The 26,309-nt window shown below is 45.2% G+C and overlaps 1 protein-coding gene across 1 annotated transcript in view; it reads left to right on the top strand.

The window, feature by feature from the left end:
* Nucleotides 1-25,342, top strand: part of ift172 (intraflagellar transport 172) — a gene marked incomplete at its 5' end in the record, with an annotated part of 38,543 nt that extends 13,201 nt beyond the window's left edge. The window contains 27 exons of the mRNA XM_080859163.1: nucleotides 1-98; nucleotides 854-932; nucleotides 1,203-1,323; nucleotides 3,887-4,031; nucleotides 5,953-6,042; nucleotides 6,772-6,869; nucleotides 8,647-8,782; nucleotides 9,516-9,632; nucleotides 10,297-10,439; nucleotides 11,361-11,454; nucleotides 11,887-11,951; nucleotides 13,368-13,548; nucleotides 14,011-14,120; nucleotides 15,340-15,469; nucleotides 15,897-15,995; nucleotides 18,051-18,160; nucleotides 18,779-18,842; nucleotides 19,607-19,693; nucleotides 20,203-20,319; nucleotides 20,516-20,626; nucleotides 20,766-20,885; nucleotides 21,386-21,481; nucleotides 22,199-22,258; nucleotides 22,519-22,617; nucleotides 23,128-23,281; nucleotides 24,111-24,202; nucleotides 24,710-25,342. The exon at nucleotides 1-98 is cut by the window's left edge and continues 151 nt beyond it. Of these exons, the coding sequence (XP_080715289.1) occupies nucleotides 1-98; nucleotides 854-932; nucleotides 1,203-1,323; nucleotides 3,887-4,031; nucleotides 5,953-6,042; nucleotides 6,772-6,869; nucleotides 8,647-8,782; nucleotides 9,516-9,632; nucleotides 10,297-10,439; nucleotides 11,361-11,454; nucleotides 11,887-11,951; nucleotides 13,368-13,548; nucleotides 14,011-14,120; nucleotides 15,340-15,469; nucleotides 15,897-15,995; nucleotides 18,051-18,160; nucleotides 18,779-18,842; nucleotides 19,607-19,693; nucleotides 20,203-20,319; nucleotides 20,516-20,626; nucleotides 20,766-20,885; nucleotides 21,386-21,481; nucleotides 22,199-22,258; nucleotides 22,519-22,617; nucleotides 23,128-23,281; nucleotides 24,111-24,202; nucleotides 24,710-24,799 (2,906 nt within the window). The 3' untranslated portion in view covers nucleotides 24,800-25,342. The remainder of the gene's footprint in view (nucleotides 99-853; nucleotides 933-1,202; nucleotides 1,324-3,886; nucleotides 4,032-5,952; nucleotides 6,043-6,771; nucleotides 6,870-8,646; nucleotides 8,783-9,515; nucleotides 9,633-10,296; nucleotides 10,440-11,360; nucleotides 11,455-11,886; nucleotides 11,952-13,367; nucleotides 13,549-14,010; nucleotides 14,121-15,339; nucleotides 15,470-15,896; nucleotides 15,996-18,050; nucleotides 18,161-18,778; nucleotides 18,843-19,606; nucleotides 19,694-20,202; nucleotides 20,320-20,515; nucleotides 20,627-20,765; nucleotides 20,886-21,385; nucleotides 21,482-22,198; nucleotides 22,259-22,518; nucleotides 22,618-23,127; nucleotides 23,282-24,110; nucleotides 24,203-24,709) is intronic.
* Between the last annotated feature and the right edge of the window lie 967 nt (nucleotides 25,343-26,309).

The following is a 26,309-nucleotide window of genomic DNA, read 5'->3' as shown; positions in this document are numbered from 1 at the left end:
CTGCGCGATTGGCCATAGGCCGCGGCGAGCTGGCGGCCAACACCGACGTCATCAACCGCATCGCCTCTGCCCTCATCAAGGGCGAGTTCTACGAGAGGGTGGGTCTCAAGAGATGACTGGTTTGTCAGCCAGGGCATTATCACTCAAATATTATCACACATTTCTGAGAGAGTGGGTTTCAAATTATGATTTCTGTTTGTAAAATAAAAGGCTTGTTCTTTTGGTAGTTTTAGCTTGTTCAATTTACATTAAGCAAGCAAATGTGCCATTTCTTAAGCATTACAGTATACTAAAAAACTATAAGTTTCAGGGGTCGTCGGTCTGCCTAGTTTAATGGAGTTAATTCAGTCATAGTCTGCTCTTAGTGAGTCTTCTAAACCCTAATGAAACAGGGAGAGGTGGGCTTGTTATTGGCTTGGCTTGGAAATGTGGCAGATGTTATTTTTATTATTAAAAGCCCAAGGTAAAGACAGGCAGAGCCTGGAGTCTCAGTACATTGTGCTTTTGTTTGTGTGTGTGTGTGTGTGTGTGTGTGTGTGTGTGTGTGTGTGTGTGTGTGTGTGTGTGTGTGTGTGTGTGTGTGTGTGTGTGTGTGTGTGTGTGTGTGTGTGTGTGTGTGTGTGTGTGTGCCTATGTTGGCCTCTGTTGTCTGAGCTGCCTATTTAATTAAGACCTTACCCAAGGCCTTGGGAGAGTGGGACCTCCGTAGCAGATGTCGGGAAAGGTGTCTTCTTTTTTTAATAGAGATTAGGTCTGGGGGGGGCTGACAATCTCCCTCTGTCTCCTTCTCCATTCTATTCTCTCTTTATCTATGTCTCAAGAAGAAAGTTGATTCGTTTCTCAAACTTTGCAGGCAGGTGATCTCTTTGAGAGGATCAGGAACAACCAGAGGGCCTTGGACTGCTACCGCAAAGGCAATGCCTTCAGAAAGGGTGGGTGGACGCTTATGCAGGTCAATGCAATTTGTCGCTGATTGTGCTGCTGTCATCCAGATCCATTCCTTTTTTTATAACATGACTTTTGCGTTGCTTAAGGCTGAGAGTAAGATTGTAACCATTGAACATCATGAATCTGATGATCCTGCATCTGATGCCACATGCATTACCATGAACATAGTATACTGAGGCCTCACTTGCTACCCCCACATTTGTGTCTGTGTGTGTGTGTGTGTGTGTGTGTGTGTGTGTGTGTGCATGTTGCAGCTGTGGAGCTGGCACGTGTGGCTTTCCCTGCGGACGTAGTGAAGCTGGAGGAGGCCTGGGGTGACTACCTGGTCCAGCAGAAGCAGATGGATGCTGCCATCAACCACTACATTGAGTCTGGGTGAGTTCCCATGGGCAGTGAGTGGGCGAGAGAGAGAGCATTTGGGCCAGAGAGAGGGAGAGAGGGGAAGGGACGAAAATGTATATCAACAGACATAGGCAGTGAGCTAGAATGGAACTTCCAAATAGGAAAATCCAAAAGAGATAGTCTTAATGGCGGACCAAAAGGGAGTTGAAAACAAATGGCAAAAGGGCAGAAGGGTGAAAGACAGAGATAAAAAAAAGATTAAAAAAAGCAAGAGTATAAGTGTGACAGACAGTGAAGGCTTGACCAAGGCGGTGTTTGATGATCAACAGGAAGTGACAGTGGAGGATGGAGAGAGAGAAAGCTTGTTAATAGAGAGAGGGAGAGAGATGGAGAAAAAGAGAGAGAGAGGGAGAGAGAGACAGAGAGAGATGGAACCGCAGGTTGTAATGGGGTGAAGAAGGGTGACGACTCCTAAAGTAGGACAGGCAGTCCTGGACATCCGCTGCACCATGTTAGGTGCTGAGGCTGATTGGCTTGTATGAGGAGTTCCAGATGATGGAGTGAAGGACAGGTGAGAAGGGTGTCTGAGTGGACGAACAAAGGAGGGGGAAAGAAAAGAAAACTAATACTCCACAAACGAGCACATGTGGGGGGGAGCGGAGAGCATGATGCAGACCAAGCAGGAAAGAATGGGCTTAAGGAAGTCCATATCACACAGAGGCATGGGGAGGATCAAGAACTGGGCAGAGAGATAGCAGAGAATCCAGAGGATGGTTGTAAAACACACACACACACACACACACACACACACACACAACCACAGAAGCAATGGATTATGAAGAGAGAAAAAAAAAGAGGCAACACAGCACAAAAGATTGAGGGCGAGACCGTGAGAAAAAGAGGGACAGTTGAGTCGTGTGAGAGATGGGGGGGCAATGAGAGATAGAGGGAAGAAAGAGAAGAAGTGAGGAGATGAGAGGAGCGGAGAAGAGAGGAGAGGAGAAGAGCAGGGAGCTCTGTGTCTGAGGCTGAGTGAGTGATCAGATGGAGGTGGTGAGAGCTCATTAGGAGCGACGGAGGCCTTGGCTTCCTCTGGGCACTCAGCTTAAGATAACGGACAGCCTGTTCTCTCACGCTGATAATGACTCTTCACACTCTTCATCGTCACACTGCCTCTCTCTCGTCTTCTGCTCCCTCTCTCGCCCTCACTGACCCATTCTCATTTTTCATCATTGTCCACTCATTCTCTAGCTCTCTCGGTCACTCTTATTCTCACTTTCACATGCCCATTCCCATTTATCATCATCTTATCTCTCTCTCTCTCTCTCTCTCTCACACACACACACACACACACACACACACACATACACGTAGACACATCTAATGTTTTTCAGTTTTCTTCATCTCCATTCTCCAGCCTCTCTCTCTCTCAGCCTTGGTCTCTCTCTCCCTGTCTCTCTCTCTCTCCATCTTTCTCCCTTTTCCTCTCTTTCTCTCGGGGGGTAAGATAATGCACCTTTAACACAAGCTCCCATCACCCTCAGGCGCTCCCTGTCTGCTTTAAACCCCTCCCTCCTGTCTTCCCTCTCTCTCTCCCTCCCTCTCTCTCACTCCCCACTGAGAGGCTAATCCTTCACGCACTCGTCCACTATCTCTCTCTGACTCCCCTTGCCCCATCCACCCCTGCTTAGCCCCCACCCCACCCCAGCGCTCAACTGCTGGTCACTCCGCTGTCAGAGGAGGGAATGGAAGTCTCATCCATGCTTGGCAATCTCTGATGCCGGCTGCACCCTTAAGCAGTCTTTCTTTCTGTAATGGATTCTCTGTCTCACACTCTCTTATCTTTCTCTATCTGTGTCTCTCTTTCTATTTCTTTTTCTCAGATAGTTTGCAAAGGATAGTTTTGGGGGGAAAAAAGATGGCTAAAGCAATAATAAATGAAGAGAAGATGAGGCAACGTAGCAGGAAAAATAGCGGCTGAGACCGTGAGAAAGCATTTGACAGTGGAGACGCTGTGAGGGATGGGTGCTACGTTGATGAGGATGAGAGAGATGGAAGGGATGGAAGGGATGAGAGAAGAGGAGTGAGGTGGGCATGAGAGCCTGGGGAGCTTTGTCTCTGAGTTAGTAATCAGACAGAGACGCCGAGAGTTCGTTAGGAGTGATGGACGCTTCTCTCTTTCCGACTCTCTTTTTTTGCTCTCTCTGTCTGTCTCCTGGTTGCTCTTTCCTTCTGTGCTTCACAAACCTGTGTGATTAAACCACTCTGAGAGTTGCTGATGGAAAAAATTGTCTGTGCTGAAAGATTCTTAAGACGTTTCACCGAAGGGCATACCGCAGTGAATAGTCTAGTCTGCCTATTCAAAGTTGAGACTTTTATTCACAGTAAAGACTAGCAGGTTTGTGCTTCTTTTGAAAGATGTGTGTCTGCGTGTGTGCTTCTGTGTTTTTGCGTGTGTGTGTGTGTGTGTGTGTCTGTGTGTGTGTGTGTGTGTGTGTGTGTGTGTGTGTGTGTGTGTGTGTGTGTGTGTGTGTGTGTGTGTGTGTGTGTGTGTGTGTGTGTGTGTGTGTGTGTGTGTGTGTGTGTGTGTCTGTAGCTGCTCGGAGAAGGCCATTGAGGCAGCCATAGGGGCAAGGCAGTGGAAGAAGGCTGTGCACATCCTAGAGCTGCAGGAGCAGCAAGGAGCAGGAAAATACTACCAGCGCATCGCCCAGCACTATGCCTCCATACAGGAGTATGAGGTCAGTCTCTCTCAAACACACACACACACACACACACACACACACACACACACACACACACACACACACACACACACACACACACACACACAAACATACACCTACACATACAGACGCAGGGATAATTGTTTTCTCTATGTGCACTTGCACAAACACACACACACACACACACACACACGCCTACACACACACACCTACACATACAGACACAGGGATATTTGTTTTCTGTATCTGCACTTGCACAAACACACACACACACACACACACACACACACGGAAGTACACACAAACACAGAAGGGGAGGTGATTATATTGCATTGAGTAGCACTAAACACTCTTTAGCTCAATGCAGGAGTACAGGGTCAGCACACAGACAGACACACACACACACAGACACATAAATGCTGATGGCTCTAGGATGCGGCTCTGTGCCGGCACAGGGCCAGACCTGGGCCAGAGCCTCTGGCTTCAGTGGCTGGAAATGTATCACTGCACCACTGCAGCAGTATCGGCTTTTCTCACAGCACACTGCTGGGATTTTCTCCGTCGCGATTTGTTCAGTCACTTTGGATTAGAGCGTCTGTCAAGTGAATCAATGTAAATACATGTCGTTGCCAAGGAGGAGTGAGGAAGCCTTTCAGTCCCTGTAAGGCAACTTTTCAGTCAACATTGTTTGGCACCATCAATGTGAAAAGCTTACAGAGTGAAGCACGGAGCAGCTAAAGGATAAGGATGTGACGGTGACACAGAAGCACTCATTGTAAGGGTAATCTTGGGTGTGTACCTGGGGTATATTTGCAGCAAGAAGTGGCCTAATTTCTCATGGACCATAGTGGAGAGCTGGAGCTGGAGTTTGATCAGTTTTTTTTTTTTACTGTTTTACTTGTATTGATTAGACGTAAATGGGTGAAAAACTGATCCTGGCACAGTCTGTCTCTTCCGGATGATGTATGAGGCTCAGCCTTTACCCAATCTGGTGACTCAGCAGGGAAGCAACTCACCAGCTGGCAAATGACTGCAGATACAAAACAAAAGGACCAGTGCTCTCTTTATCTCTATCTCAGTCACACACACACACACACACACACACACACACACACACACACACACACACACACACACACACACACACACATACACACACGCTAACGCTTTGCACATTCATACATATTAAAAAAACTTGGGGCCAAATTTACAAAGGGTGTCCAGCCTGTTTTTTCTGGTCAACCTCTCAGCCTCCAACACTATTAAACATAGCTTGTTTACGAACGATGATAGCTTGCCATGTCTAACTTGTCTAATCGGAATGAATCACCTGCTGCATGGGCCCTCATTCTATTGGATGAGCCAGACCTGTATGCTATCGTCTTTTAACGTGCATGATGTGTGAGGACAGTGTGAAGACTGCTGATGATATGGCGCCAACATGTCCAAAATGAAACAGGGACATTTTCACTTTAAAATGTGATCAATTATAAATTTGATAATTCAGGTTCAGAAACCAGATTAATGATTCTTTTGAAACCCCTATATTGCATCATGAAATTTATATCAATAAACTCATTGAGCAGATCACTCCTCCTGGTGAATGGCGACAATGTTCTTACATCTCCTCTTTAGCAAAACTTTAGGATTCTCTGTGCATCCGTTTGGCCAAATACCCAGACATCTGCATTACATACACGTTAAACAAGTCTCCATTGACATCTAAACATTTCATCATGCTTTTGATCACAGGTGAGGTGACATTTAAACATCGAAATGCCTCTTGGTTAGTCACCCTTTATAATTTGGTGATTCATTTTGAACACCTGATCAGGGTGCGATTAGTCAAGTTAGGTGCGTCATAGAGAAAAACACACCCTTCGTAAATTTGGCCCATGATGACTAACTGATGTCCTGTTTTTTGCTTGCTGTGCAGGTTGCCGAGCGTCTGTTTGTCAAAGGGGATCAAATCAAAGCCGCCATTGACATGTACACCCAGGCAGGGCACTGGGAAGAGGCTCACAAGGTACCATTTCCATCTCCTTTTTTATTGATGTGCTTTATTCCACCTGTATCAGAACCCCTTCAAACACAAAACATCAAAAATCATCATCAGATCCTAACTCACATTGGTGTATGAAAGTGTATAAACGCAACGTGGAACAACCTCAAAAGATTTCAGAGGTACAGTTATAAGGAGTCTTTTGGCAGTAAACTATGGATTCTGCATGAGAGAGTAATCCGTTTCTGTGAGCAATGAGGGATTACACATCTTTGATTGTAGCACATTAAATATGGGACTGAGACTTGATATGTTTTGTTTATATTTTTTTCCCTTGTAGATCTATAGAAATTAAAACTTGTGAAAGTCACATTACATTAATTGTATGAAAGACTGTAGTCCAGGACACATTCAATATAGAACGGAATGCAGAGAGTAGTGAAGTGTGATCCTGGAAACAGTAGAGCGTGGTTGAGGAGGTGCTAGGTGCTCCCTGTAAGAACCAGGGCATGGCTTTACATGCAGGGCAGACAGAGGTTTGGCCATGGGCCTAATTGAGGGCTGTAATGACAGTGCCCCAGTGTCTGGGTGTAATTTCCCCACCGGAGATGAAGAGGTGAAGGTTGGGTCTGGGGGTGAACACACTCTTTCTGTCCACACACATGCTCTCTCTGTGTCGTACACCTTCACTCTTTCTTCATCATGTCCTCTCTGCCCTTCTCTTTGTCACTCGTCCCTCTTTTCCTCCTGTAGCTGGCTGTGAAATGTATGACCCCAGAGGAGGTGTCCGGTCTGTACGTCAGCAGGGCAAAGGAGCTGGAGAAGGAGGGCAAGTACAAGGAAGCAGAAAGGTAAAGTTGCTGTCTGCATGCGCACACACACACAACCAATCCTTTCTTTTCTTTTCTTTTTTTCTTCTTTTCTACCTATCATCCATCTAGTCTTTGTTTCCCTTGTCTCTCTATCCATCCTTCCTCTCTTCCTTCTTCACTTCTTACAAGTCTTCAAACTCTCCTTCTTCACCCAACCTACTTTATTTCATACACTCTCTCTCTCTCTCTCTCTCTCTCTCTCTCTCATATCCCTTTCTCCCTCCTTCCTATTGTGTTTCAGTTGTATTGATCAGAGCTCAGGCTGGGTGAAATTAATAATGGATTTTTTATCGCTGCTGAAAGCAAAAGTGTTGTGACACCGGACTGGCGGGTCGCTGAGGGATGTGATTTATAGTTTAGTCACCACGCACCGCACCACAACACGCCACACCTCACTGCGCCACGGTCAAGGGCTCCTGCTGCAACTAATCGGCAAACAAATGTCAAGGCGCCATTGTGCGTAGGCAGCAAATTGGACTTTGATTGGGCAGCTGCTGCTTATATTGCAAGTAAATCTAATCCAAGAATCCAATCATTACCATAGTTCACGGCTTGAGGCCCTTTAAAGAAACGAATCATTTTCATACAACAGCAAAGTGTCTGATGGGGTGTGGCGTGCTTTACATATGTAAGCCACGGTGGCTAATAATGTTTCACTCAGTAACTGTTTTTGGGAAGAGGGGTTTTGCGTTGGTTCCTGTTCGCTGCAATAAAAGCAGAACACTTTGCATTTACTTATCGGTGTCGAAGCCGGTGCTTCATTTGCATTCATAGAGGCAGGAAATACAAATCCAGTGGTAGTCAGAATCATTGCGTTTTCTTTGGTCTTTAGAAAGGCTGTTTATATTCAACGCTTGAAAGGAGTTGTTTTTAAGTATTTTAAGAAGGTATAAGGAAAGCAAAACCTTTGTGTCTAATAAATAAAAAAGAATAGGCTTACTCGTATCAGTCAATGGCAGGGCTTAATGCCACCAAGGTGATGACAGGCTTATACTTAATGAAGGCAAACAAAACTACTACCTTTTACTCCCACCGTGTTGCTGTGACAAACAGTTCAGTCTATGATCCTGTTAGATTTGAGTTTATTTCAGATATCAGACCGTATTAATAAACCCCTACCCTTTAAGCTTCAGCCACACCAGATGGTTGGAGACAGACATATTAGCATTTCAACTTGACCCCTCTGCCTGGCATTTCCTCTCAGGCCCCAAAACATCACACCTTGACCCCCAGACACACATACCACCTCAAACTCCCCCCAAGGAGACATATCATCCACATCCTCCCAAGAGTTCATCAAACACATGCAGTACATACATCAGATAACCCCCACACACCCCAACATTCCCTCCAGACTGATACCTGTGGATCATTGAATTATGCCATTAAGATTACTGGGCCACGCATAGGAATAAACTGATTCTTTTCGCTAAACCGCCTTCCCAAGATTCTTACTCTGAACAAGCTAACTTGCACCAAGAAACCTTTCATCAAGGAAATCGCCAAGAACAGCATACTCAGTAGTCTCAGTTTACTCAGCATTTCAGAAACCCTCTAATGAACGATTATTAAGCTATCAATTTTACAGCAATGCACTGGTCTGAAGAGCCCTATTCATTCCAGGCCCCTTTGTATAGAAAATGTTCTGAGAAACCCATAAGAGTCTTACTCTTATGATACAAACTGGTGTTTCGTGACCTCACCTCTATGTTCACATTGAATTGTGGTTCCCCTCCACACCTGTTCCCCTCCACAGGCTCTTCGCCACCGTAGACCAGCCCGACCAGGCCATCACCATGTACAAGAAGAACAAGATGTACGACGACATGATCCGCCTGGTGGCCCGCCACCACACAGACCTCTTGCAGGAGACCCACGTCCATCTGGCCAAGGTGACCTGTCCATCCACACCCATCTAGCCAAGGGTTGCCACTAGATGACCACAGCGCAAGGGTGCTTGAAGGGTGGCTTACGAAGAGCTTTTACGTTACTTTACGTGCCTAAATCCTGAATGTAGCATGGATATTTGAAATGCCATATAATGCTATGTATTTGCATAATAGCTTGTATAAAGGATCATAATGTATACCTTTGTATCCTCTCAACAACTGACATTACAATTCGAGAGCTGAACAGTGTAAAAAAAAACATCCCAATGCCTGCATGCACTAAACCCAAAAACACTCACAGTGTAGATCAGAACTTGTTGGCTCTCATTTTACTACCCCTTGCAAGACAGTGCAACAGTGCAGAGTGTAAAACGAATATTAAAAAGGGAAACAACTCGGTGCCATAGTCTTCTATAGGCAGTATGACGCGGAAAATAGTGGCCACTGTTCTGCCTTCTAATGATGGTCATTTGACTTTGTATTACAATGGGGCTGGTGAGGAAGCTCATCGCTATTCCACGTTACACCTGGCAGGTTGCATATATAACTGGCTGGCCTTCATTTTGCCCCGCATGCATTTTCATTGACAACCAAGGCTACTCAGACTTATTTTTATTTATTTATCAGCCGGCTAATTAAAATGTGTATCTCTGTGTGACCTTTTTTAAGGGGTTTGTGTATTTTTATCTACTAATGTGTGATTGTGTGTGTGTGTGTGTGTGTGTGCACACTTCAGGAGCTGGAGGCAGAGAGTCGGCTGCAGGAGGCTGAGTACCACTACTTGGAGGGTCAGGAGTGGAAGGGAGCGGTCAACATGTACAGAGGCCACGACATGTGGGAGGAATCCTATAGGGTATGTGTGAGTGTGAGTGCACATGCGCGTGCATGCTTGTGTGTGTGTGTGTGTGTGTGTGTGTGTGTGTGTGTGTGTGTGTGTGTGTGTTCCCATGCTCTCTCACTCTACTTACTTACATAACGCATGAAGACGACACATGAACACACACACACGCACGCAGACACAATGTTTGTATTTAATCTCTAAAGTAAAAGGTCGCCTGCTGCTTTTCTGGTCTCTCTTTCTCTCTCTCTCTCTCTTTCATTCTCTATCCATCCATCTTCATTGGCATAACACTCACGTACACACACGCCCCCTCTCCTCCGCTCCACGCAGCTTTTGTGTGCTTTCTGCTCGGCATGAGGCAGGAGATGCACATTCACTCTCTTTTGTGTGTGTGTGTGTTTGTGTGAGAAAGAGAGAGAGAGAGAGAGAGAGAGAGAGAGAATGTTTATGTTTGTGTGTGTGTTTGTGTGTGAAAGAGAAAGAGAGAGAGAGAGAGCATGTTTATGTTTGTGTGTGTGTGTGTGTGTGAAAGAGAGAGAGAGATTTGCGTTTATGTGTTTGCTTGTGTATGTGAGTATTGCAAAATGTTGTGTGTATTTGTGTACCTCCTTATGTGAGTATTGATGCATGTTTGCATGCGTATTCTTCTATGTGTGTGTGTGTGTTTGGGGGACAGGTGGCGAAGAACCACGGGGGTGCAGCGGCCCAAAAGCAGGTGGCATACCTGTGGGCCAAGAGTCTGGGGGGCGAGGCAGCCGTCAAATTGCTCAACAAGTTTGGCATGCTGGATACCGGCATTGAATGTGCCATTGACAACTGGTGAGTCTTTGGGGGGGGGGGGGATCATGCTGTGATCCAGCCACACCTCCACTCCCTAGTTCATAGCATGGTAAGCGTGATAACAGCACAGTCTCTTCCTTAAAAACACACTTACATGAATCATACTGTAGGACACACACCCTAACCCTAACACACACTCAGGTAGACAGGGCCCTTATCATCACCATCACCATCACCGTTTAGTTTTGCTGTATAGTTGCTTACACTCGATTAAATGGCTGTAATTACTTGATAAATGAATATACCATGCACCACTATGATTAATTAAAGCCTATATTTCAGCTTACATTTTGCTTGTTCATTCAGTAACTGTAAACCTCAACAAGCTAACGATGTCAGCTGTAACTAATTTAGCTGTATTCACCACTTAACCTCACATCACATAAGTACCTACCCCGGAGTAGGCATTTATTTCTCCCCTGAATATGGCCTTGGAAGAAGTCCTACAGTGGTGGTGCCAGCCCCCCAAAACGGCCCAGGGGTTCCTGCAGTTGAAAAGCACTTCATGTTTAAGGAGGGGAGCGGAGGCAAATAGCCCCGCCTATCTCATGGGCTCTAACTGGGGCTGCCGTCTGTCACTTCCTGAATTATTTGTGTATTTATTTACTGGGGCAAGTGAGGTGCCGTGTTTGCACAAACAACAAAACAAAACAAGGACAAGAATAATGCAGGAAAATAATGATGCATTGAAATGCACAACATTGCACAGATTATTCTGCTGCGTATTTAGAGATTTCTTTTTTTCCGGAGCTGAAACTTTTTAAAAATGTTTTTCGGTGATGAGGCATTTCTCTAACTTCTAACTTTTTTTTTGTTTGTGTTCTGGAAGGTTCTGCAATTACAAAGCCCTGCTGTCGGTGTTGTTTATGACTTTACTGTTCCTGTCTGCTTCGTCTCCAGCTCTTTTGACTTTGCCTTTGAGTTGGCCCGCAACTCCCTCAAGCAGAAGCTCCCCGAAGTCCACCTGAAGTACGCCATGTTCCTTGAGGATGAGGTAAACGCCTGTGACGCCCACTCTCTCTCTCTCTTTTCTCTCTCTCTCTTTCTCCCCCTCACTCTCTATCCCTCTCATTCTCTCTTCCATTGCCATCTGTTCCTCTTTCACCTTAGTAAAAAAAAATCATCCCACTTTCATCGTATAGACAGACATAAAAGTACGCCCCTCTGTGACTTAGGGCTTCTCACCTTTCAGTGGCGTTCCCTGCAGTCCCTCAAACATTTACAAGTTTCTTTATTTTTGAATTTGTGTATGTGTGTGTCTCATTCGGGCGTGTTAAAGTTGGTGCGCCGCCTCCCCGCTTTCTTAAATGTCACGGCTGCATTATTAATCTTCTCCTAACGTGCTGTGGGTCTGTCAGCGGCCTGTCACTTATTTTCTTTCTCTTTCTCTCTTTTGTCATGTTATCTTCCATCTTTATCCTTCAAGGGCAAGTATGCAGAGGCTGAGGCGGAGTTCGTCAGAGCCGGCAAGCCCAAGGAGGCTGTGCTGATGTAAGCATTTTGCTGAGTGTGTGTGTGTGTGTGTTTTTGAGAGAGAGAGGGAGAGAGAGAGAGAGAGAGAGAGAGAGAGTGTGTTTGTGTATGTATGTGTATAAATGTGTGAGGGAGACTGTATGAGTGTGTTGGAGCATAGCAGGGTGAGAGGCTTAACGTGTGTGTGTGTGTGTGTGTGTGTGTGTGTGTGTGTGTGTGTGTGTGTGTGTGTGTGTGTGTGTGTGTGTGTGTGTGTGTGTGTGTGTGCGTGCGTGTGCGCTCTCTGCAAGAGATGGGGCTTCAGGCTCTTCCTCAGAAACACTTCAAAAGGGGGAAGCTGGGCTGCCAGCGAAGCTCCTCTGAACTTCCCAGCCTGCGCTGATTAGCTTGCACTGAGCACGGATGGCCTGATAAGTTAGACACACTGATCCAAGGAGGAGAGAGAGAGAGAGAGAGAGAGAGAGAGAGAGAGATGGGGGATGGTGATGAGAGGAGAGGAGAGACAGAAGAAGAGCAAGCAAGAGAGGAAAGCGAGTCGGGGGGATCGAGAAGAGAGGGAATAGAGGAGGAGGATGAGAGGAGAGAGCGAGGGAGTGAGAGGAAAGTGAGAGAACTCAGGGTAGTGGGGGCACACAGGTGGCACGGGGGATCAGATGCTGTCAGGCCCCGAGGCTTTGATCCGTGCCTCACGCGGACCAGCCACGTGCCCCGCCAGCTCCAGCATGGGAGAAGAGCAGAGAGGAGAGGCACGGAGAGAGACAGTCAGAGAGAGGGAGAGAGAGCCCGAGATGAGGGGTGCAGTGAGCAGACTAGGCCTGTGGGTGGCAGCGGCAGGAGACGGGGGAGTACAGAGTGCATCCACTGCAGAGATTAAGTAGCTCCGCTAAGCAGCAACTCAACTTTATCGCTGTTCTGCTGGGGAGTTATTGTGGGTTCCCACAGGCTTACATTTTGGGAAATAAAACACTCCTGTTAAAGACTCAATTAATAGCTTATGGTAATCTTGCATTGTGCTATTAGTCAGTGTTCATAGCTGTTGTACTGTATTACTATTTTGGGATGGCTTAACTTAAGCTGATGGAACAACTGGTAGAGTAACAACACCAAGATCCTGGGTCCCAGCGACCACACATAAGTTACTAATGAAAATACATATCCATGTCACCTTGGATAAAAGCATCTGCAAAATGGATGAAAATGTAAATGTAAAAATGGTTTTGTTGATGTAAGGATACTGTTCAGAACCTGTTTGGCTTCAAGGATCAATGTTGATATGTCCGAATTGTGTTGTCTTAAGTGATCATTCATAGCTGTAGATTCTTGTGTTGATACACCATATTTGCGTTGGTGTATCAGTGTTAGATCTGAGTGAGCGCTCTGGTGTCTGATGTTCAAGCTGCTGTTCAGTGAGCGTCTCCCCCATCTCCCCCTCAGGTACGTGCACCAGCAGGACTGGGTCGGGGCGCAGCGGGTGGCCGAGGGCCATGATCCGGACAGCGTGGCCGACGTGCTGGTGGGCCAGGCCAAGCACTGCTTTGAGCAGCGGGACTTCCAGAAGGCCGAGGCCTTCCTACTGCGGGCGCAGCGGCCCGAGCTGGCCATCAAGTACTACAAAGTAAGAGCACCCAGCTGGCATCCATCTTGTTTAATTCCTTTGAGACACCCCCCACCCCCTCTCTAAATTCAGTTGTTTTTGTTTTCCTTTTTAACACAAACATGCGATAGGATAGTGTTTAGAGACTCTTTGATAACCAGCTGTGAGGGGCAGTGTTAGCAATTCAAATGAAAGACTAAAAGTCAGCCACAACATCATAAAACAACAATACAAATAGGATAACTTTTTTGAAAGGTTGAATGCAAAAAACAAGGTCACACGTGACACGCACATAATTGAGAAAAGGCGTGAATAAATGGGAGCTGGTTACATTTGATGGTCACATGGACAGACTTCACTTCAGTCATTGGCCCTCAAGAAACAGGGCACTCCATCTAGTTGTTAGTTTCCTGTTAGTTTGTTTGTGCATTTGTTTATTTGTTTGTATGCATGTTTAATCTGAACCTGTGTGTGTTTGACCAGGATGCAGAGATGTGGAGCGATGCTATGCGAATCTGTAAAGAGTATCTCCCCAGCAAGCTGAGCATTCTGCAAGAGGAGTACGAGAAGGAGGCATCAAAGAAAGGGCCCAGGTACAAAGCCTTGTGTTCTCGAAGCAGCCTGTGTCACAAACAGACACACACACACACACACACACACACACACACACACACACACACACACACACACACACACACACACTCACACACACAATCAAACACAGTCACAAGGCAGTATGTTTACATTAGAAGCCTTCCGGCAGATATGTTTGTTGTTATGTGACAGATCTGTCTCTTTTTACCTACTGTGAATTTCCAGGTGTAAAAGGGCCTTGTTCAAGTTCAAGTTTTTGTCACATACAACAAATGTAGTGAAATGTAAAAAGGACTACGCTCCACACTGTGCAAAAATAAAATATCAAATTCAACATGCCCTGAAATTGTCAGCTACACCCACACGCTCGTTTCTCCAACATTGCATACATACAGTGTGAACAGTGAGTAGTCTTGAGTAAGGCTAGCACATGTAAACAGTACGCATAGCTTGCACCCTTTTTTGATAAACAAGGGCCTAGCAGTGCGTCTGCATCTCTGTCCGATCACATCACATGTCTCAGTGCCAGGTGTCAACACTCCCAGTCCCTCCTCTGCCCGTGATCCACGTGCATACGCGCTCACGCACGCCTGCCTGCCGCGGCCCTTTATTAAAACATGCCGGCTTTTTATCCCAAATTATATGGGTAATGAGGAGCTCATTAACAGAGCAGATGCACTGCTCACCCGTCTCCACTGATCATTTCTTCCTTTTTCTAATGACTTGTGGGAAAACATCAAAGGGGTCTCTCAAGAACCGAGAGAGAGAGGGGGAGGGAGAGAGAGAGAATATATTTTTGCATGGTCCGATCAAGACCCAATCAAGCATAATTTTCCCTCTTGCGTGGTCAAGTGTGAACTTTTTAACATGTGGTGACTTTCTCGTTGGCTCCTCTTGAGAGTCTCAATTGCAAGGATAAAAGATCAAAAGGTGCATTCCTTTGTGCATCTTTGTGCATCCACCATTCGCCCTCTGTGGATCTGGTTTTCGTAAATGTCCGTTCTGTGCTGATTGTGCGGAACGGCTTCAAAAAAACCTACACAATACAAGACTGTGTATCCAGTGTAGTGAGTAATGCCAGATACAGGATGAACCTGTGACTGCTTGTGTTTGTGTTAGTTCCTAATGTGAATACATTCTGTGTGTGTGTGCGCGTGCGCACGTTTTTGTGTACGTGTGTGTGTGCGTGTGTGGGTGTGTGTGTGTGTGTATGTGCAGGGGTGTGGAGGGGGTGCTGGAGCAGGCTCGTGAGTGGGAGCAGACAGGAGAGTACGCCCGGGCGGTGGAGTGCTACCTCAGAGTAAAGGACACCTCCAACGTGGCCCTGCTGGAGAAGTGTTGGATGAAGGTGAGCTCACTTTCTCTTTCTCTCCAAAGGTTTCATTGTAGTTAAAATACCAGTGACGCAATCACATATACACACACACACACACCCACACACACACTCACACACACACACACCCACACACACACACGTAATCTTCTGTACAAAAACACAAAAAATGCTAACACACAGATATCCATTTTTTTGGCAGCTCACACAGACACTGGTACACTGATCACAAGGACACCAGTCTTTGATTTTACAAGAAAATACACAACACATTTTATTGCTGTACACAGTCACACAATGCAGAAGAAAGGCCCTCTTCCTGAGCCATCACTCATGGCGGCGCTAAGGCTTTAAGTTTTGCCGAGACTCGGCTTAAGGCATCCCTGCCTTGGCTGCTGTCTCTCGCTCAGCTCTTCTCTTCTCTTCCCCTCCTCCCCTGTAGGCTGCTGAGCTGGCCATCAAGTTCCTGGGACAGGACAGGTCAGTGGACGTCATCCAGGTCGTGGGACCACGCCTCATCCAGCTCAAGAAGTACAGTGCAGTGAGTTACGCATCACTTCCTGTCCCACACCCCACCATCAAATACTCTGAGGGACACTAGATGATGCTGTCCCAATTCCTCAATGACACATTTCACGCCCCTTTTTAACCTGCTGCTAATATTCAGCCTTCAATTGCAGTTTTCAATTTGATTTAGTAGTTTAGCCTCTGAAGTTTGCAGCACGGTTCAGCAAATAACTGCAACACTGGTGGGACGTTGGTAACCTTAGATGGCCAAGACCCTCTGTGTATGTGAAGGTGGCCTTCTTCTTACCAGAATGTCAACCGGTTTACCACCTATGTGAGGCAGGCTTTTAGCTAGGCATGCGTCCGAGCGTCTTTCGGACGCACTGTTCTAAAATAATAAAACATTGGACGCACTACTTTAAGGCAGACGCCCTTTCACGCCCTGAGTTTTTCATCCCCTGTTTTTCCGGTAATAATATTTCTATCACAAAAGAAAATAATAACAGATTGAAATGAACAGATAGTTCACGTAGCACTAAACAGACACGTCTAATGCGTGAACGTTAACGTTAACGGCAGTGTTGTCAGGTCCGCAGTTGTCCCGCGGGCTACTTTTGAAGTGTTGACGCGGGTTGAATTTTTTTTCCCGCTGGTTCAGGTAAACCTAATCCTAACCTAATTTATACCCACATCCTACCAACGTGACTTCAGAACAGCACGTAAACACATGGACATGGGACAAGCTGAAATTATTTTAATTCAGTAAATACATAGCCTATTGTAACGTGCCGGCATAGTCGCCCCATAATGCCGTGCAGCGGGCGCATACTTTCTGTTTGTAATGCACAGAGCTCAACAATGTTCCTTACTGTACTAATTGCATGTCGTTGTTCTGTGTTGGGACTGCATTTACACAGGTGTGTGACGGAACACAGTCTGTTCGAGATAACTTGTAACAGGGCATAAACCCCGAGCCATTTTGAAATTGTGTTGCGTTTCGTGTAGAGCAATAAAAAGCCATATTACGCATCCGTGATTTGTAACACTATTTACACATGTATGAACTGTAAGTACATGATTTAAATATAGTGAAGCAACACGATGAGGTGTTTCAGTTGAAATAAGGTATTGCATTAACTACAGTAAATGCATATGAAGTAAAAACAGTACATTCATGTTGTCCAGGCACGACAATAATATGTCAAAACTCCGTTGCGGAGGAGGGGGCAGGTTCCCCGACAAAGTGTCATCTTTTCCACAAACTCAAATCTGGCCACCCTATATTAGCATATAATACACGTAGCATATAACAACATAAAAACATAGCTTATAACTGCTAAGTGTCTTGCACAAAATATATGAAAGATTAACTAAATTGAATATGTAATCACTAGTCAAGGAAGACTCTAGGACTAAGATATTCATAAAAAGTATCAGCCAAGTCTAACACTATGTGACTATCAACTGACCAGTAGCCCCCTGCATGTATACATACAAGATGTACATGGCAGTTCTGGCTTGAATTTCTTCTGTGTTGGTATGATTTTCAGTTTGTGTGGTACACTGATGTACATCATATGTGACAATTAAGCAACAATACTGCAACAGACACACCAAAAAATATTACCTGAATTCCACAAAATGTGCACCTCAAAATGCAGTAAAATAGCGTTTCAGACAGTTAGGGATAAAAATTTGACGGGGGGATGCCCCCAGACCCCCCTACGATACTTGCGCCTGCGGCGCGCATGCTCCACCGCGTTGGGTTAAATGACAAAATGGACCCCCCCTAAAAAAATCCTAGCTAAAAGCCTGATGTGAGGTCACCAATTGCCAATAGGTTTACATAAAGCAGTGCATTGGTTAAAAAGGAAAGGGAAAAAGAAAAGAATTAAAGAGAATTGAAAAGGTGTAGAGAAAAAAAAAAGTGTAGAGGCCACTGGAAACAAGAGGCAGCGTATTTACTGAGAAGGAAAAAAGCTGTGAAATGTGTGTGTGTGTGTGTGTGCGTGCGCTTTTGTGTGTGTGTGTGTGTGTGTGTGCTTGTGTGTGCTTGTGTGTGTGCATGTGTGTGTGTTTGTGTTTCCAGGCAGCTGAGTTGTATCTCAACCTGGACCTCATTAAAGAAGCTGTGGACGCTTTCATAGAAGGTGAAGAATGGAACAAAGCCAAGAGGGTGGCCAAGGAACTGGATCCAAGGTGAGCTCCTCCCTCCGGTCGTCCCTGACAACGCCGCAAACCTACACAGTCGGTGGGGAGGGGGGCAAATAAATCACACACATACATACACACAGACAAGAACACACACATAACAGGCTGATATAAAAAAAAATGACAAGGAGAAAAGAGTCCTCTACATATGACAAAAGCAATGTCAGTGTCAATATCGTCAAATATGAAAGTTGTTAATATATGTGATATATTTATCTCTCGATTCTTTATTGTAAGGCTATAGCAATGGTCACCTAGAATGTTTTGACACAGCTGTTGTCAAATTTCAAATGTCTTAAGTCTCAGGTCCCTTTGTCATCATCATAGACTATGCCGTCTTGCTTTTTTTGCCACATTTCTTTTCAGGATAGCTTTCACTGTTGTTCCACACACATTATAAGTGAATTTTCCCTCAGTGTCCCATCCCGTCGCTCAGTTTTGCGCGACACAGAGAGAATTAAAGTTTCAGACGCCTTGCCTCTCCGTATTACCAGTAGCCCTGCTGGTTCTTTAAAAGCCTCCTGTACACAGAGGTGCTCTCTTTCTCAGCGCCTGCATTTATTCGCTCCTGTGTAGAGCTGTCAACCGCTGTGCTCCTTTGTCTAGGTTGGAAGACTACGTGGATCAGTGCTACAAAGAGCACTTGAAGAACCAAGGGAAAGTTGACTCGGTGAGTAGTGTCGGCGGTCCAGGGAATTGGTGAACACAAAGCTGTTTACCGCTACCGCATCAGGGCTTTAGAGTACTGGCAATTACAGGGGAGAGAACACCGACAACAATGGTAGTAACACCTCAAAAAGACCACATCCTTATACCTCATTCTCACTCTTTCTTTTTCTCTCTCAATCTCTCTCTCTTGCTCTTTGTTTCTTACTCTCACTGTCTTTATCTATCCGTCTATTTCGGCCTCTCTGTCTCTGTCTTCTGTCTTTTGTGCACACCCTCTCATTCCATTTGCTCGATGCAGTTGCTGAAAGGCAAATTAAGATGAAGACCTACACTTACCTAGTCTTGACGCCCCACATTGATCCATACACTCTCCTGTCTTGATGTTTGTCCACACCATTGTTGGAGCGTCACTGACATTCTGAAATTATAGAAGGAGAAAAGAAAGAAAATTGCGTGAAGCCCATTCTATGTTCCCATTAAATGTTGAGGAATTGTTTGCTGAAGTGTTGAACCACTGCAGTAATATTCGGAAGATGGTAAATGTACAATGACTGATGAATGGCATTGATAAATAAAGTGATAAAATCCCCTTTTGGATAATGGTAATATATTTGGGACAAAAATCAGCACCCACATATATGAGAGTGTAGCTGTATACGGTGCATGAACGGATGACTAGATTCAGGAAGGATGTTTAGATCATACATGAGGGTGGATGGGGACCCCTGTCACCCATCTTGATTTTCCAGAGCATTCTCTCCTTAGCTGGTGGGTGTGGACGTCATGGCGGCCCTGGACATGTATGCTGAGAGAGGCCAGTGGGAGAAGTGCATAGACACAGCGTCCAAACAGGTACCAGCTTCCTGAGCTGCCTCCTTTATAGAGTTTTGCAATCATAAGGTAGTTTTAGAACGAACACGGCAAGTGTGTGTGGTGAAGATATTAAATTCACAAAGTAGATATCAGACAAGTATACTAGACGAAGACAGATTTGACGAATGAAAATTGAACAGCAAATAGGAAGACGGCAGAAGTCATTAATCTGGTACTTTGGAATCAAATTATCATTAAAAGTTTTGACAAGATCTGTCCAGTCACAGAGTAAAATGCATTGTTTTACAATTTGCTGACTTACAATAAATAATTATCCACGCATTTTATGTATTTGCTTGTTACACAAAATCCAAATGCATACTGATGAATGGAGATAGTTTATATTGCATGTATTCAACTTTATATTGGATATATTCAACTTTATATTGGATATTATATAACTAATACTACGAACATGACATAAGCGTTTTTCATCCACTAAACTAGTGTTTCATTGTTGATATTACCATATTTGTACCCTTTGACAGAACTATAAGATCCTCCACAAGTATGTGGCTCTGTACTCCACCCACCTGATCAAAGAGGGGGATCCAGAGAGGGTCCTCAACCTCTACATCCAGCACGGAGTGCCTGCCAACCCACAGGTGGGTATTGTCAGTGGACAGCCAGGGGGTCCCTCTGCCCGGTTTGTTCTTCTGGATCTACCACATCAAGCCTGATTAGTTTGAACCCTTTTGTTTGGTCAGTGTCAGCTTATCAGTAGTGGACTAACTGTGCCTTATGAACAGGATTCAGAATTCACAATTCATGATTCACGATTCACTATTCAACCCCCCCCAGAACTTCAACATCTACAAGAGGATGTTCCTGGGACTCCTGAGCCAGACGGAGAGGGACAACGCAGAGTCCTACCGCATGTGGGCCGACCTCCGAGATGTCATGCTGGCCCTGGTGAGTGCAAAGAATTCTGGGAGATCCTCGGTTGGGGTGGCCAACCAAATGACAACCAAATGACCAAACAATGCTTTTTTAAGTAAACAAGTCATGACTCATGACATTGACTGATGTTGCCTTGTGTCTCTGTGCACAGTGCGAGAACATGACAAAGTCGTCGGAGGCCAACTCTCCAGCTCACGAGGAGTTTGAGCAGATGCTGCTGGTCACCCACTACTATGCCTCGCGCTCGGCAGCCAGGGGCCTGGACCAGCTGGTGAGTTAAAGCACTCCTACTGCTACCTGATCTGGAGGCAGTCGACTCTAGGGGCGGAGCCGGCCCCCAACTAGGGCCGGGGCTGTTCTGGGGTCAGTTGTTGTCTACCCTCTAAAGCTGTGAGTAAACACCTTGCCTGGGTGCAGAGTCAGAGCTGTCCACAGTCGTGAGGCTGTAAACGTTCAGCTTAATGGTGTTCTCTGCTGCCTTTACGAGGCCTGGGGTCTGGCACAGGGTGGAGATGTTGGCCACATTTCATGGTGGTGTCATTGTTTACTATTTCCTGTATGGTGGACTTGTTTATCTCCATGTCACTTTTCATTTGGCCCCAATGAGTCTTCTGTTTCTTCACTGCCTTGTTACCTGTCTAGATCTATAATCTTTGGACTTTACTTTTCCTCTCTCACTCTTGTCTCTCTGTGTGTTATTTTTGTCTCCCTCGCCACCCATCTCTCTCTCTCTCTCTCTCTCTCTCTCTCTTTCTCTCTCTCTCTGTCTAGAGTGCCATAGCAGCCAAGCTGTCCATCTCTCTGCTGAGGCACACAGAGTTGATTCCAGCTGACAAGGCCTTTTACGAGGCAGGACTCGCTGCCAAGGTAACCCTACGGGATGTGTGTGTGTGTGTGTGTGTGTGTGTGTGTGTGTGTGTGTGTGTGTGTGTGTGTGTGTGTGTGTGTGTGTGTGTGTGTGTGTGTGTGTGTGTGTGTGTGTGTGTGTGTGTGTGTGTGTGTGTGTGTGTGTGTGTGTGTGTGTGTGTGTGTGTGTGTGTGTGTGCGTTTCTGTAGAGAGTGTGTGTGTGTGGCGGGGTGGTTGAGTGAGGCATACTGCACCACCTGAAAGTTCTCTCACAGGGCTTAGCCAATCAGGCTGGGCAGAACACAGAGTTGAGGGCCAGTGCGGCCCCTGTGCAATGGGCCCGCGGCTCGCTGCACACGCGCTCTCCATTATGTGAATGGTGTGAGTCGGAGGTGCTGTGTGTTTAGGGGATAGAAGGAGAGAGCCACTTGGCTCAATTACTTTGTCCAAATGTTTCCATGGCACGTCAGTCCACCTGATCCGAGTTAGTTCAAATAAAAGATTGAATCGATATGACCTTGTACGGGTGTGAGGAAGACAGAAAAAAGAGAAAAAAGGGAAGGATTGGAAGACAAAAAAGTAGCGATGGAGATGGAACTCAAATGTATCTCAAACTTGCAAGGAAAAAAAAGCATTAGCTTTTTAAAACTTTAATATTATTTTCTTTATTAGTTCTTGAATGTCAAGCTGAAAGTGTGTGTTTTGTGCGTGTGTGTGTGGTGACTTTCTCCACTCAGGCTGTTGGCTTGGAGAACATGGCCTTCATTTTCCTCAACCGCTTCCTGGATCTGGCCGACGTGAGTGCTCATCGCCTTTCACATTTCATTCCATTGCCTCCTCAAGTCAATCCCCACCCTTGTTTGTTAAAGCTAGATAAAAACTACACTGAATTACTGTATAATATGTGTGCACTGCAGATGTTTAATGTGGGCCACACAGTTTCTTGAAATCCAGGCCTTTTTTGCACAAAACTGTTATTGGTTGCCTAGGTAACGGGTAGTGTAATAACTATGTTTCATGTAATTTTTCCCTAAGACTGTAATATTTTTTTCCCCAGGGCATTGATGAGGGAAACTTAGATGCTCTGGATCACTCTGACTTCCAAGATACGGACATCCCCTTTGAGGTCCCTCTGCCTGCCAAACTGCACGTCTCCGTAAGGCAATTCACATTCCGCGTGTGTTACATGCAGACATGAAAATACTTTTGTGTAAGAATGTCTGTGTGTGCGAGTGTTTATATTCATATATAAGTAGTGGTAGTAGTTTCTGTACACTCAGAATGTTTGCTATTATGCTGTATGAAAGAAAACAGTAGTAGAGTGGCTTCAGCACTAAACACTGTCACATAAGTCACGTGATCCCATCATCTTTCTGGCATTGTGCTTTGCTTTGCTGTAACTGTTGGCTGCGTCTAGCTAAGAGTGTTTTTTTATTTATGTCATGCTATGATTCGTTGGGTCACGTCCTGTCACATCAGGTCACACGTCAAATGTCCCATCATTGTGTTAAGTCTACCATGTCACATAGGTCACGTCCTGTAATATGTCAAGTGTCACCTGGGGATCAGGTCAGGATGTTTGTGTGCTGTGAGGCGGACAGTGCTGTGCTGCACGCCCTTGGCACTGAGTGAGTGAGCGTTGGCTTTGTGCTGGGCTGACCCACAGGTGGAGAAGAGGGAGGAGATCAGGGACTGGGTGCTGACTGTGTCCATGGACCAGCGTGTGGAGCAGGTGCTTCCCAGAGACGAGCGCGACACCTACGAGGCCTCGCTGCTGGCCGCCAACACGGGCATTCGCTCGTTGCCCTGCGTCATCACAGGTGGGAGTCGCCAAGCGCAGACATTCACACACTCGTGCACAAGCGAGTGCACACAGATGCCCACACAAGAATGCTCAACTACACACCCATACATACAGTAAATAGGTAAACACACCTCTACTTTCTACTGGTATAGACTCCCTGCAGTGCTACACACACACACACACACACACACACACACACACACAATGTTACTCAGCATTCTCCCTTGACTAAAGTATTTACCAGGCATATTTGGAGACACCTTACACAGCTGCAAAGTGTGAGGTTCTCTCTTCATGTGCTTGATTTGGAGGCAGGTGTTGTATGGAGGAATGGTTAATGGCTCCAATTAACATGCTTGTAACGAGTCCCCCTCTTTGGGCTCTCTGACATATCTGTTAATAGCTCAGATTTTACAATTCAATTCACAGTTGATGGGGGTGAGAATGTGATACAGTTACATACATGCAGGAGGATCTAGAACTGTATGTAGGAAGACTGTTATTCTGTGTCTGTGTTATTCTATATGTGAATGTTTGTATGTGTGTTGGTGAAGGAAAGGTACACGTTTTTATCATCCCCTCCATTTGTGTTTTTTAGTCTCTATGTGTGTGTTTGTGTGTGTGTGTGCGTTTCTCTCCAAGTCTTTGTATGTACATGTATGGACTGTTCTGTGTTCAAGGACATGGTTTGTGTGCAATGTCAAAACCTGTTAATTGGTTCACAGGCTTTGTGTGAATCCAATCATCACAAAAGTCCTTCTCTCTCTATTCCTCTTTTCTTCTTCTTCTTCTCTCTCTCTCTCTCTCTCTCATTCTCTTTCTTAAAAAAACAAAACACCACAAAGGTTACCCAGTCTTGAGGAATAAAATTGAGTTCAAAAGACCAGGGATGGCTGCAAACAAAGATGACTGGAACAAGTTCCTAATGGCCACCAAGGTGAGAGTTTGTCATCTCTCTGTGCGGATGCTGCATCTTTTCTTATTATGTCTGTAGGCCATTCCCTCCTTCTCTCTCTCTCTCTCTCTCTCTCTGTAACCCACGGAAGTCTGAGAGGCTGTTTGATTCATAATTAATTTGCACTCTTGATCACAGACGAAACAACGCACGTGGGCCACGTTCATCTGTTAGTTACTGTTCACTTAATTTCGTCATCTTAGGTGATATTTTACTGGAGCAGGAAAAAAGACACGCAGTTAATCATGTAGTTTACCTGTATTAATAATGATACACAGTTAATCATGTAGTCTACCTGTAGCAATAATGATACACAGTTCATCATGTAGTTTACCTGAATCAATAATGATAAACATTATAAAGTGGTTTTGCTGTTTCTTTATTCTATCTGTATTAAGTAGATTATTTGACTGCAAGTTTTGCCTTCAATATATATGTATATATGTGTGTGTGTGTGTGTGTGTGTGTCTGTGTGTGTGTCCACTGCAGACGACCCACAGCACGGAGTGCCAGGACGTGTTGAAGTTTCTGAACCACTGGTGCGGAGGACTCCCAACTGCAGGCTACTCTTTCCACTGAGACCCCTCATGTGATTCCATTCCATCTCTTTTTCTTTCTCCCCCCTCCCTTCTTCCTAACCCCACCTCCATCTCTCTCTCTCTCCATCCATTACTTTGTGTTGCACTTGCAGTCTCTCCCTCTCTCACATCATTGCCTGTCTCTCTCACCCTCTCTTCTCCGGCCCCCATGGGAAATAATCGCGTCTCTCCGCAGATCTGGCTTGAGCTCCTATCTGGTCTGTGTGAAGTCACCCGTTCTCAAGAACCCTCTCTCGCTCCGTCTCTCTGTATCTCTGGTGTCTCAGTCGGACTGTTTCTTACACTGTGGAATAAAAGTTTGGTGCGGTTGCGTGCTCACACCCTTGTGCCTCAGTCCCAAACTGGGTCACGGGCCTCGTGACCGTGGCAAAGCAGAAAGCAATCGAAAGCGTTTTTCGAGCTGCATCTTTTTCTGGAACGCTCATGCATTCTGTCAGACGTCTCGTGGACAGGTTTTCAAACTTGTATACAGTTAACCTGATCGTGAGGTACAACATGTAGAATATATACATCTATAAAGACCTGTAGCTATTAAGAGTCGCTCAATGTAATCAAAGTTCTTAATATTTGTAATGCAAAAGATTTATTTCTTACATTATATAGTTTTTTTGCATTTTGAATGTGATTTGTGAGTTAAGTGCTTAATAAAATAAATTTGTAAACTCTAGCTGTAGCAGTGATTTTTTAATTACTAAACAAATGTGATAAATTTGCACAATTGCACAGGATAAAATACAAATGATAGCAGTACAATGTCCATACCTTGATCCTTTCGGATCTTTATTAGAGTTGTTTGAAGATGACATGCCCTAGTCCCGGTCTCCCAATATTGCCTGTCATATCTTTTTCGATATAAATAATAAATGTTTAATATTGATTGTATAAATACTACTTTATTTACCTAAACCAATTTTATTTTCGGCTTAAATTCAGTGGAGATTCTGTCAGATACGTCGGTATTTTACTCGCTAAACTCTGGAAAAGAGAAGTGTGCCTGCATATTGCTATTGGATTTGTGACAAACGGCGCCCTCTAGTGGACAGTAAATCTCAAAGACGAGATGCCCTTTGGTCCTCCTGCTAACCAGCTGGTCGAAGTGCTGGTACCCACTGACGGTGCTTTAACGCGGCCTGGTCGTTCCAGATGTGCGCTAGTGAGATTAGAACGCGATAGGCCTACTGCTCTGTCGCCGCATTTGTGATTCTCTTCCATTCCTCTACGCATCCATGACCATCTTATTTCATAGGCCTATTGATTAGGCTGCACCGTTTTCTCTTGATGATCACAGTAAAATAAAATCTCAGTAACAAATTGACAGGCTTTTACGGAACTGGCCTATTATAGTGAGCTGTTAGGTCAAAGTATGTCAATGTTATGCGTTCAATGTGTGCTCGAATTGATTAGTTGATGTCTGCAACCCATATAGATTTTTTTATTATGCTCAAAGTCTAAACTGGATTGTACAGGATTAGAGATTGCCAACTGTCCTT

The sequence above is a fragment of the Sprattus sprattus genome, assembly GCF_963457725.1.
Source record: "Sprattus sprattus genome assembly, chromosome: 2".
NCBI classification, from domain to species: Eukaryota; Metazoa; Chordata; class Actinopteri; order Clupeiformes; family Clupeidae; genus Sprattus; species Sprattus sprattus.
Note: the sequence above shows the minus strand (reverse complement) of the source record. Positions and strands in the feature narration are given on the sequence as shown.